At 32.9% G+C, this 13,635-nt stretch overlaps 1 protein-coding gene across 1 annotated transcript in view; it reads right to left on the bottom strand.

The window, feature by feature from the left end:
* Positions 1 to 450: 450 nt before the first annotated feature.
* Positions 451 to 13,635, bottom strand: part of LOC133171527 (protein MTO1 homolog, mitochondrial-like) — a 49,235-nt gene continuing 36,050 nt past the window's right edge. The window contains exons 10-16 of the mRNA XM_061306290.1: positions 13,435 to 13,565; positions 12,058 to 12,262; positions 4,887 to 5,049; positions 3,682 to 3,800; positions 3,189 to 3,285; positions 2,831 to 2,888; positions 451 to 649 (exon numbers count right to left, since the gene is read on the bottom strand). Of these exons, the coding sequence (XP_061162274.1) occupies positions 542 to 649; positions 2,831 to 2,888; positions 3,189 to 3,285; positions 3,682 to 3,800; positions 4,887 to 5,049; positions 12,058 to 12,262; positions 13,435 to 13,565 (881 nt within the window). The 3' untranslated portion in view covers positions 451 to 541. The remainder of the gene's footprint in view (positions 650 to 2,830; positions 2,889 to 3,188; positions 3,286 to 3,681; positions 3,801 to 4,886; positions 5,050 to 12,057; positions 12,263 to 13,434; positions 13,566 to 13,635) is intronic.

Genomic DNA, 13,635 nt, shown 5'->3' with positions numbered 1-13,635 from the left:
AATTGTCGTTGGAAATATTTGTTTATATTTTAAAAACATTGCATCAAAGATTATAATCATATCTCTTATTAGGCAGATAATTGTAATTTATTACACGTATTGAAATCTGAACAGTATACTGTTACGACTATATTGCCTTTGGTAAGATGACTGCTTCCTCAGTTGGAGCTACTACATATACACGTTTCTTTGTTAAAATTATACTTTTCTACATTTAAATCAATTATTTATTTCAAACATTGACAAATATCAAATTTCTTATTGTACAACTACAAAAGTCTTCATACAATTTTACTTCCAATATCTTACGCTAAACCTTTCATGAGAATAGCTAGGATGATGCTTATTTAAAATAAAAAGATTTTATTTATTTTATCGAATATTCGAATATATTAGAATACTTTCATTGAATATTCGAATATGAATTTTTGACAAAATTGACATCCCTAACAAAAACACAATTTTTGACAGTTTCAATATTTAATTACAAAATTCAAGATGAATAATCCCAATAATAAATACATGCATCTGTAAGAGAAAATCACAGCAGTCCAGTAGTTTGAGTCTTAGTACAAGTCCTTTTGACAAATTGAAGCAGCTTTAAAAGAGCCAATGGTGTGACACCGGGGATCCTACTGGCTGCAGCAATCTGAAATACATGATTTAAGACATATTTAACCTGCAGCAATCTGAAATATACCATTGAAGACATATCTAACCTGCAGCAATCTGAAATATACCATTTAAGACATATTTAACCTGCAGAAATCTGAAATATACCATTTAAGATATATTTAACCTGCAGCAATCTGAAATATACAATTTAAGACATATTTAACCTGCAGCAATCTGAAATATACCATTTAAGACATATTTAACCTGCAGCAATCTAAAATATACCATTTAAGACATATTTAACCTGCAACAATCTGAAATACTATATAAGTGGAATTTTTAGCGAGATGCATATTTAGCGATATATCCTTAGATATTGGTATTTAATTTTAGCGAGAAGTAATTTTAGTGATTTTGTGATGGATAGAGAGATTACAGTAACCTTCACTGTGGGAATGAATTGTTAGTGATATTCAGCTTTAGAGATCTCAATACCCTTGCTAAAAATGCCAAGATTGAATCGCTGCTATAAATGTCTGCTTATACTATTTACCATTTAAGACATTTTTAACTCAACAGCACATATAATCTTAAAATATGCAGCGGAGAGCACCATGCAGTTTCCAAACTGTAATCCTTGTGATAGTAAATACATTTTTAATGATACAGTCAAACCTCATTATCTCAAACTCCACAGGACCAAGATTAAATTTCAAGATACCTGATGATTCAAGATAACCTGGGTAAAAAACAAAAAGAATCAGTGGTTGGACTGCCAACTCGCATATCCCTGTAATCTGAGATATGGGTATTCAAAATAACAAAGTTCACTGTATTTTAATTTTGCATCTAACAAACATTTTAGGACAATTCTATCACTTATTTTTGGATCAATTTCTTGTATTATTTACTCTGTATACAAGTCTTATTTAAGAAAAAAGGTATAATTTTAAAACTTTTATCGGAATGTATATATGGGTTGGTCATATGATCAAATCCCATAAAGCCCATATGGGTTTTGGGTAGATTTGATCACATACCAACTCATATTTACATCCCGATAATTGTTTAAAAATAATACCTTATTACTTACATGTATATTTACATTTGAGACTGATTCACAACAAATATTTGTGTATTGAAGTTTTAAACCCATCAAATGATTTAATTTTTTAAAACCTGTAAATCACTTTTTATTAGCGAGAACTTTATTTTTCATGTAATTATGCAAGACTATTTAGGCGCGAAAATATAATTCCCTGTGCACTTCATTGTGTAGATATAATATTTAAGCCATAGAACAAGATTATTTTGTATCTTTTTCTTTTCATCCAAGAACCCCAAAATGAAATGATTTTTTTGTTACTGATATTTGAAGATAAGTTTTATTTTCAAAGTAATCTTCAAATTCTCCTTTAAAAAAGTTGTGCACTATTACACTTCCAAAGCAAATGTTCAATTGTTTCTTCTTCCACCTGAAAAAAAGTACAATTTCATGAAAATTTTTTTCCCTTTTAAACACCAAACAACGTAAAAATAAGTTGTCGTGAAAGTTTAGTGACCTAAAGGTAAATAGAATGTGCTGAACGTGTCTATCACTTATGATGTCACTCATGAAATTATGCCAATTGTTTCTGACTGAACAAAGAATTTACTGACAAACCTGGTTATATAAGGATTAAATATGCCTTGTTCAGATAGGTGTTATATAGGGGGAAATAGTTGCAAATGTAAATATTAAAACATGCAGGATTCTGAAACAAGTTGTTACAACTTATGTAAATCCATGTTTATTTTGGTTATTATCATAGATTATATGGCCAACTAAACCTAATGAAATATTAAGTCCAGTAAAATTAGTACAGATGAGGTACAGTAAAACTCGGTTATAGTGAAGTCCTGGGGACCTGTGAAATTACTTCACTATATCTGTAATTTGTTATATCCATATAAGGAATTTAAATTTATATAGCTGGGGATCCAAGAAAACTTCGCTATATCTGTGAATTCGCAATATCCATCTTCATACTAAACGAATTTTACTGTACTTTTGTTTACTACAATTTTTTTTGTCATACATGATGTACATGTACAAAGTAGGAGACTATAAGTAGTGATCTCCAGCACATATAGAGTTTCTGAATTATTCTATATGTTGATGTTAACATACAGAGCTTTTTTTTACAAAGTTGATCTTGTTACCATAGAAACTTACAGATGCTGGTCTGGCATCATCCAGTTTAACTCTTATCTCCATAGAAATCTCATTTAATCTAAAATAGAATATCAAAAAAATATATAAATATACATTGCAAAATCAACTGACAAAATGGTATTTAAATTCATAGTGAAGTATAAAGAATAAGCAAGAAAAGTCCCCCCCCCCCCCCCCCCCCCCCCCCCCCCGAAAAAAAAACCAAAAAGAAGAAGAATTTTTAAGAATTGCAAAAGAATAAAGAATTAAAGATGTAAAATTCAATAAAAAATTTTTAATTGTTTCTCTCTCCAAAATTTGATCTTTGACAATTAACTCAACATATCGTAAGAGGACAGAGTGTATTTTTTATGCATACCCTAGGTAGTCAATGGAATCTGGTAGCAGGAGTTGTTCCTCTTTCTGGAGCTCTTCTATTTGGCTCATCTGTTCATCAATCTCCTGAGCATATAACCCTACAGGGCATGATATTATCACTTAAATATTCAAAAGAGTGAATAAATGCCGAGACAAAAATTGTCCCTGCAGACTTCCTATTTCATACCCTCCTAACCCACTTAGCAGATACTATGTATACTTTTAAACCTATTAAGTCTATCTGCTTTTGGATAAAGGTAATATGTATTCTCAGAGGAGCAAAAGCCATTAAAAGTACATGCATTACCCAGCTGAATTAAATCTCATAGAAAAAACATTTGAATTCTCAATTTAGAGCATTATCTTTATTTGAAAGTGAAATGAAACTTAGAAAAAAGAGAAACACACATTTATGGAAATTCAGTATTCTACAGAAATATCCATCAATTTAATGCACCTAAAAAAGGAAAATGTGCAATACATGTAAAGCAAACCTTCTGCATAAACCTTGTGGCAAATGTGTCTATTGAATTGAAGGTCACCAAATATCTCTGGCAATGCTTTGGCAATGGTTTCTACTGTAAATCCGGGAACAGAGAGCAACTGGAAAGCACTGAAATGGAGGTTTGTACTTATGAGTCTATATCTACAATTTTACTGTTATTTTTCCTACTTTGAAATCCGTATTTCCTACTCTCATTATAATTTGATTTCATTATGATTTCAATAAATTTAACTGCAGCATTAATACTAACTTTCTGTCCTTTAGGAGGCAGCAAAATTTCAGCTGTTAATGTTTAATGGTTGCACTATTAAACACTGTATCAGATGTACAAGATAAGAAGCTAATGGATTCTCTCTAGCATGTGGCTCTGTGGTTTTCTTTTGTATGACATACTTTAGTACATTTCGAAATGTAAGGTCAAAGTCAACTGACATTGTGATCAATTGAAATGGCATGACCTTGACACATATATCTGTGTTTAGGAAAATGAATGTCAATTATTGACTGATTGCACATAGGTACATAAACCTGACTATTTGCCTCCCTAAAATTTCACAAGCATATCACTTATACAAACCTGCTAAGAAATTGAAATACATGTACAGGTACATGTACGTTAAACTAGATTTTATTTGCAACAACCTTCATTTTCTAGTAATTTACAAAAAAATCCACTTCCAACAGTGTGTTTTTTTAGGGGTTGTAGGGAGCCTGTATTCTACCCCATTCCCAATGGTAAAAGTGTGTCATTTCATAGAAGATTTTTCCCAAAAGACAAATGAAACAAACAGATTTGGTCAAAAAAATGTCCGAACTCAGTAACATGTATATCAGGAATGGTGTTCAAAACAAAAAAATCTGAAAGGCATGCTCCAAAAACTAATTCACTGAATGTAAAATAAGACAATAAATACTGTGCAATAAAAAAAAAAAAAAAAAAAAAAAAAAAAAAAAAAAAACTCTTATTTGAATTTATTTACAAAAATGGTCAATATGACATTTTCCCAATTTCAACCAAATGTCACTATTTTCCCAAATGGAAAAGCCCAGGCCCTTGATTTTAAGACTTACAAAAACCCTGCATGTAGAAATATAAAAATCAGGGGTTTCTAGTGACCAATATTTGCAGATCTCTCTGATATTTTAGTCAGGTGATAGTTTATTTTGATACAGTGAAAGGTATCCATGATTTACCTGAATTGGTTTGGATTTGTACTGTCTGGTCGCTGTAAGAGCTTGTTCCACCGCCTCATGTGTCTCACTGTGGACTTAAGTCGATCAATGATTTCCTCCACCTCTCTATACTGCTGTACAGTGTGGTTATATCGGTGTTGGCTGACACACCCAATGTCATAACCTGTATAAAATACTCACATACTGACATATAAAGGCTGACACACCCAATGTCATAACCTGTAAAAAACAAATACTCACATACTGACATCTAAGGAGCAAAATTTTAATACAATAGAGTGTTACTCAGAAGGATATTAATCCTACTCTAATCTATGGGTACTTAAGACAATACTCCTAACTTATCTATGGGCACTAAGAACAACACTTCTACACTACTCTATGGGTACCTAGAACAATACTCCTACACTAATCTATGGGTACTTAGGACAATACTCCTACACTAATCTATGGGTACCTATGACAATACTCCTACACTAATCTATGGCTACTTAGGACAATACTCCTACACTACTCTATGGGTACCTAGGACAATACTCCTACACTAATCTATGGGTACCTAGGACAATACTCCTAAACTACTCTATGGGTACCTAGGACAATACTCCTACATTAACATTAATCTTTGGGTACTTAGGACAATACTCCTACACTAATCTTTGGGTACTTAGGACAATACTCCTACACTAATCTATGGGCACTAAGGACAATACTCCTCACTGATCTATTGGTACTTCGGACAATACTCCTACACTAATCTATGGGTACCTAGGACAATACTACTACACTAATCTATGGGTACTTAGGACGATACTCCTACACTAATCTATGGGTACCTAGGACAATACTTCTACACTAATCTATGGGCACTAAGGACAATACTCCTACACTAATCTATGGGTACCTAGGACAATACTCCTACATCAATCTTTGGGTACCTAGGACAATACTCCTACACTAATCTATGGGTACCTAAGACAATACTCCCACACTAATCTATACTGGGTACTTAGGACAATACTCCTCATTAATCTATGGGTACCTAGGACAATACTCCTACACTAATCTATGGGTACCTAAGACAATACTCCTACACTAATTTATGGGCACTAAGGACAATACTCCAACACTAATCTATGGGTACCTAGGACAATACTCCTACACTACTCTATGGGTACCTAGGACAATACTCCTACATCAATCTATGGGTACCTGGGACAATACACCTACACTAATCTATGGGTACCTAGGACAATACTCCTAAACTACTCTATGGGTACCTAGGACAATACTCCTACACTAATCTTTGGGTACTTAGGACAATACTCCTACACTAATCTTTGGGTACTTAGGACAATACTCCTACACTAATCTTTGGGTACTTAGGACAATACTCCTACACTAATCAATGGGCACTAAGGACAATACTCCTCACTGATCTATTGGTACTTCGGACAATACTCCTACACTAATCTATGGGTACCTAGGACAATACTACTACACTAATCTATGGGTACCTAGGACAATACTCCTACACTTATCTATGGGTACCTAGGACAATACTCCTCACTGATCTATTGGTACTTAGGAAAATACTCTTACATTAATCTATGGGACTTAGGACAATATTCCTCATTAATCTATGGGACTTAGGACAATATTTTTAAACCTATCTATGGTAACTTAGGACAATACTCCTCATTAATCTATGGGACTTTGGACGATACTCCTAAACATGTCAATGGGTACATAGGATACGACTTTTCGATACTTTATACAACCATTCACAGAGCTCCAGATAAGGTGCGTATTTGCAGAAATGTGCATTGAATTTTACAAAATATGCATTAAAAATTAAAACTGGATGTACAGTTATGCATTAGTAATCGTAAATAAGCATTACACTATGGAAGTACTGCGTACGACGGATTGAATAATACAAGTACGACTTGGCTAATGATATGGATTGAGGTTAGCTCAGTGTTTGATTTTTTTCAAAACAAAATAATAATTTAAAAGCGTTTTAATAACCAGGAAAATGCTAGTTATGGCGATGACGATTTCCAGTTCAGGAGAAAGAATTCAATGATTTAGATTAAAATCAATTTCTTTATATAGAAAGCCTACGCACTAGGCATAGTTACTTTTAAGCACACAAAAGCTTGTGTCGTGTATGTGAGACGACATTGTTCTGTAACAAATGTAATACATAAGTAATAGAAAACAATGTTACCTAGAAAACAATGGATAGTTTGAGGAAAAGAAAGAGTCCTAGCCGGAGAAAAAAAGTTTATTCTGCAATATATCAAAGAGTACATACTGTGTAAAAGAGCAGTGAAGACCATATTAAAACCACATCGAAAAAAAGAGCTCTGTTTTTAATTCAAGACCAATTAAATAAACTGCTGTACAGAGACATTACGCATAATATGTATTTTTATCCCATGTTTACCCCTTTATCCCGTGGATATGACTCATTGGATAAATTTTTCATAATCCACAGTTGTGACGTCACAATGGTTTTTGCGTTAGCGCGATGAAGTAAAATAAAGTGGAGTCCTATATAAAGCAGTGTAAAACATTGGTTGTGAAGTATTAAACATGGGATAAAAAGAATCTCCCATGATTTGTAGTTGGATATGACTTGAATCCGGGTCATTTCTCCCCAGTACCCACTCCGCATAGGTCATTTCCACCCAGGTCATTTCTCTCCTAGGTCATTTCGTTCCATTACCTAGGTCATTTCTCTCCACAACCTAGGTCATTTCACTCCAACATGAAAATTATAATACAATAAGTTTTTATACCATTACTATTGAGCTTAACATTAACATGCTTTATACTAGTACCATTATTTGAATTAGAAAATTTATGTATCTATCTATTTATTTATCTATCTATCTATTTATTTATCTATCTATTTATTTATTCATTTATTTATTTATTTCTGAGTTCACACATTTATTCATTTATTTATTTAAGTATTCCTTAATTCATTTATTTATCTATTTTTTATTTTATTTCTTCTTTGTTTGTTTTTTCTTTCTTTCTTATGAAATATGGAATAACTTAGATTTAAATGCGATGATAAAAAATATTTTATTTTAATCCATTTTTTTCCCACAATTAAATTCAATAGTAGTCTTCAAGTTTGTTTATTTTCCTTTTTGATGTCATCTTTCGTTTATGGCCTTTATCAGGAATTCCGAATAAATATATTATTGTTAGATTTCGTAATTGCTGTCTGGCGGTTTTATGATACCTTACACGGTGTTTTTTGTATATACATGCTGGGTACATATGTTTATCCGTGAATTGTCGATTACATTTCACAGATTGACACCTTAATTATTACTCGTTTAAATTTGGAGAAATCATTCTTAGTGACAGAAAATGTCAGCTTTGTGTATTGTACACAGATGTGTTCAGCCTAATTATTATATAAATAAGAATTTTTTGCCACTTTTTATTTGACTTAATAAAAAATCTCATTTACTGCAATACTTTCTAGCGATCACAATCTTTAGGCAAGATGACTAATCCTAAATGTTTGGACTGTCACAGACAAGTAAGTTTTAACTTCCTTCTTAGACTTTTTTTTTTTTTTTTTTTTTTTTTTTTTTTGCATATGCATGTTCTTTAGTGTATTGCATTATTTTTATTCAGAAAATGTGGTTTGAAATAAATGTAATATTTATATCCTATTTCCACGTGCTTCGTTAACATTAAATTGTCGTAAAAGTACCCTCCAAATATTCCGGAAATGTAAAGAAATAAATGTCGGAAATGAAAATAAAAAAAATGTCGGAAATGCAAACAAAAAATGTAGGAAATGCAATGCAAAATTTCGGAAATGAAATGCAGCGCTTTGTGTACCCCCTTTTTGAACATGTTTATTCTAAAAACACAAAATCAATGTGCATATATGTAGTTTTAATTTTAAAAAGTCCTGATTGTTTGAAACATTTTTTTCTGCATTAATATTTTCTCTTGCGTACGTGCATAATTGACTTATCGTGAATGACTCCTTAATAATAAAATTGACGTAAGTACATGTAAACAGTGTAAAATCTAGCTAACATAACAATCATGTGTCTAAACCCTTTCAAAAAACTGTTTCAAGCATTTCATAATTGTATGATTGTGAAAATATTTTTGTTTGTACTTAAAATTGACTGCCTCTGGTATAACAATTAATGTGAACTGAACGCCAGGGGGGGGGGGGGGGGGGGGGGGGGGTTAAAAGCGTAAAAAAAAAAAATGAGATAAGAGATTTTTTTGAATTGAATCCCTGAATAAGTAAACTATTAGACAAATATACAAACTTGGAGTAAACAAACCTTTTAGAGATATTTTATTTGACATCTACTGAGATTTTGAAACGTACAGTACCAACCAGACCCAACCTGACACCTAAGCAGTCCCAGAAAGCAGTCCCCGGGACTGCTTTGGGACTGCTCTGGGACTGCTGTGGGACTGCTCTGGGACCGCTGTGGGACTGCTCTGGGACTGCTGTGGGACTGCTCTAGAAAGCAGACCCAGCAGTCCCAACAGTCCCTGGGACTGCTTTCTGGGACTGCTTTGTTCACTCATGCATGAAAAAGGTTCTGAGTGACATGATAGCTCCGCCCCTTGTGTATTCTGAATTTGCAGGCTCCCTGTTGTTGTTTTGTTTACTTTCAGCAGAGAGGTGTTTAAGATAAAGAATTAAAAAAACAAGGATTTTTTTTAACAACATTTTAATAAGTAGAGATAGATATACATGTAATTACTAAATGTCTTCAGGGGCTGTAAATTTACACAATTGTAGTCTGGAATTAATTTTTAAAAATGAAAGCAGTTAAAAGGGAAGTCAGGAGATGACTTTTATCCTTTAAATTAAACTTTAATACAGGTGTTTGAAAAAAAAATATATCTAGGCCTATTTAATTAATTAATGCTAATTGAAACTTTAATACAGGTGCTTGAAAAAAAAAAAATATCGAGGCCTATTTAATTAATTAATGCTGTCAAGTTACGGAATGTACTCAAATAAAACCTAATAATTTATTAAATGACCATGAAATAAAATTATTCTACCATTCTTCAGTCATTAAAAACATTATATTTGTGAACAATTATTGGGGGATTTATTTATGAATTTGTTTTTGATTTATAAACAAGTAATTAAAAGAGTAAATTTATAAACATTTTAAAATATTGGGAATTGTGACTTATTTCTTATTTGTTTTGTTTATGTTTTCCTGGCCGATTAATAAAAAGCAATACAAATGTATAAAATGGTGTCAACACCTGAAGTTTCAATCGCCTTCGGGCATGATTAGCAGAAAGTCAATGCATGTTATTTGCTGGGACTGCTTTCTGGGACTGCTTTCTGGGACCGCTGGGACTGCTGGGACTGCTCTGGGACTGCTGTGGGACTGCTCTGGGACCGCTGTGGGACTGCTCTGGGACTGCTTTAACTAACTAAGAATGGAGTTGTAAATAATTTTATTAGACCAGATTAAAAATGGGGTGAAATGACCTAGGTAGGAGAGTGAAATGACCTACCGTGAAATGACCTACCGTGAAATGGTAGTAGAGAGAAATAACCTAGGAGAGAAAAAGTTTTAGAGAGAAATGACCTGACACCTATGACTTTTATCCAACTCGTTGTGTGTTTTTATCCCCTCGCCAAGGCTCGGGGATAAAAAACACACAACTCGTTGGATAAAAATCATATCCAACTACAAATCATGGGAGATCCTATATGTATTTAACGATAAAGAGTTTTCCTAGATTCTCTCGAGTTCTCTATGGTTCTCTGTTCAGTAGGACGGTTACACATGGTTTGTACATAACGTTTTTTAAGATGGGTTCATTGACAATTTCTGATTTCTCTCATTCTTTTTTTTCTTGGTTTACTCTTCCTATGATATCATCTTAAATAGAGAAAAAATTATATGTGCCTATGATTACTTTACCTACTGTATGATCTTCCTTGTCAAAGAAAAAAATGTTTCTCAGAAATCTTGTTGGCATTCTTAAAAAAATATTTAAATAAATACAGGAACTGTCCTTTGTAGTTTTTTTTCTATCCTTTTTAAAAATACTTTTATTTGGATAACAAGCTCAAAATTACAACAGATGTCAAAACATTAATATATTAACAAAATACTCTTAAATCATTTTACTGAATATCAAAATCTGCATTGATTTGAAAATCAGGGGGTAAATACACTTTGGGCTAAAAAAAATTACCTGGAGCTCTGCATTCATAGAATAAAAAGACGAATAAAGAAAAATAGTTGCGACAACTTCTTGTGGATTTTGGGGTATTAGTCTCACCTGACCTAATTTCACATTATGCCATATGATCATGGACCTGGCATATATACGTTTTATGCCCTGTTCACACGGAAAATTTAATTTGAATTAAACGTAAGTTACTGCGAATTTAATTTCAACCGGGTTCACACGGAGAATTTAATGCGAATTAGTTTAATTTGAATTAATTTACTACGCATTAAATTACTTCGCATTTGCTCCGCATGAAGGTTTTTAAAATGGCATGAAAGTAATTAAAAAGTAATTGAAGCAACCCTGCATCAAGTGAAAATCGGTGACCATTTACTTGTGATATGTATATTAGACAAAACATTGCACCATTGATGTTTTTATATATTTTTATGAATATTGAGACATACTGTTATCTAATTTTTAAATCATCATTCATTATGGTGGGTCATACTAAAATGTACAGATATGCTGGTAATATTGCACACCACTATTAGAATCCCCTTTATCCAGGGGTGTTTTGTGCCAACTTGGGCTAAAATTGGCCCAGTGGTTCTCGAGAAGAAGTAAAAAAAAGTTAATGTGAAAAATTAACAGATGAACAGACAAACAAACAGAAGCCAGGAAACGGGTGATCTGAAAAGCTCACTTGAGTTTTCAGCTCATTTGCACTAAAAATTAATGAAGGTGCAAGTTATCATAATCTGCCCTTTGATCATGCATTTTTAGTCACAAAATTTTAATAGTGACGCAAATCAATAACATCTTTAATTCAAAACCAAAAAACCCCAACTTTTTTAAAACAAAAAACAAAACAAGAATATAGTCTATTCTTTCCTATAAGGAATCATTTTTAGTAAATAATTTGTTTTAAGTACTTTATTATGACCCAAACCTTTTGCTGTAAGTCTTTTGTCAGCATTATCAGGTCTGAGATACAGCCTGAACTCTGATCGACTCGTGAACATTCGATATGGTTCATTGGTTCCCTGTGTGATGAGGTCATCAATAAGAACTCCAATGTAACCCTCTGTTCTATCAACTGTAAAGGGAGGCTTTCCTTGCACTTTACCAGCAGCGTTGATTCCAGCTATAATGCCCTAGATGATTTAATAATATAACTTACTTCACTTCAAACAGCATGTAATGGGTTGATGATTTACATGGCCCTTATGGCATTAATCCACAGACCATTCAAGGCAGATGAGAACAACTTAGAGATTTATCATGGTATTCATAAACAGACAGGATCTGAGTTTTGCATGCAAAAGTTCTGTAACGTTGTTCTACTGAGAGAAAAAAATGTCTGTACTCTCCAGATCTAACTTAAATTATGCTATAGCTAAACAGTAACAGTTAGTTTCCTTTGAAATCCTAATGAAGAATTTATTTTGAATGTATTTCACTGAAAAAGTGTCACTGTAGGGTAAGACACAACTTCTAAAGATTTCAGTAATCTTCTTCCTAAATGAATTTAATCTTTTTATTTTTGAAAGAAAAACTTAATTATGCATGTTTGATATTCAGCGATGAAATATATTCCAAGCTTCTATATTGTAGTGTGTGTCTTAACTTATTATCGCCATACTTGTCATGTCTGAATGGTACTGTTATGTTATGTTGCACCTGGGAAAAGAAGTGTATGTCATACCACGATGAACCACAGTATTGGTGTGTATGACATACAAGACTGTAACATGTATGAATGAAATAGTGTAATTGTCTCACTGAGTGATGATGGTGTATGTCATATTGTCAAAGATTTAGTTTATGTCACACTTGTGAATTGAAGTGTATGTCACACTTTTGTATTGAACAGTATTTCACAATAGTGTATTGAAGTGTATGTCATAGCTGTGTATTGAATTGTATGGCATACCTGTGTAATGAAGTGTTTGCCATAACTGTAATTTGAAGAGTATGTCATATATGTGTATTGAAGTGTATGCCATACCTTTTTACAGTTATGTATGTCAGATCTGAGTGATTCAGTATATGTCATACTTGTTTGATGTAATGTATGCCTCACCCGAGTGATTCAGTATATGTCATACTTGTTTGATGTAATGTATGCCTCACCTGTGTCATACTTGTTTGACGTAATGTATGCCTCACCTGAGTGATTCAGTATATGTCATACTTGTTTGATGTAATGTATGCCTCACCTGAGTGATTCAGTATATGTCATACTTGTTTGATGTAATGTATGCCTCACCCGAGTGATGATATCACCTGAGTTATACAATATACCTGTATCTTAAGGTTATAATACCTGGGCAGCTGCTTCTTCATATCCTGTCGTACCATTAATCTGACCAGCAAAGAACAGATTCTCTATCTTAATGGTTTCTAATGTAGGCCTTAGCTGTCTGGGATCCATGTAATCATACTCCACACCATAACCTAAACAACAATGATAAAATGTAATCATACTCCACACCATAACCTAAACAACAATGATAAAATGTAATCA

The sequence above is a fragment of the Saccostrea echinata genome, unplaced genomic scaffold (genome assembly GCF_033153115.1).
Source record: "Saccostrea echinata isolate AGI-Se365-2 ecotype Australia unplaced genomic scaffold, CSIRO_AGI_Sech_v1 ptg000054l, whole genome shotgun sequence".
Taxonomy (NCBI): Eukaryota; Metazoa; Mollusca; class Bivalvia; order Ostreida; family Ostreidae; genus Saccostrea; species Saccostrea echinata.
The sequence above is the reverse complement of the archived record's forward strand: the minus strand, read 5'-3'. Positions and strand labels throughout refer to the sequence as shown.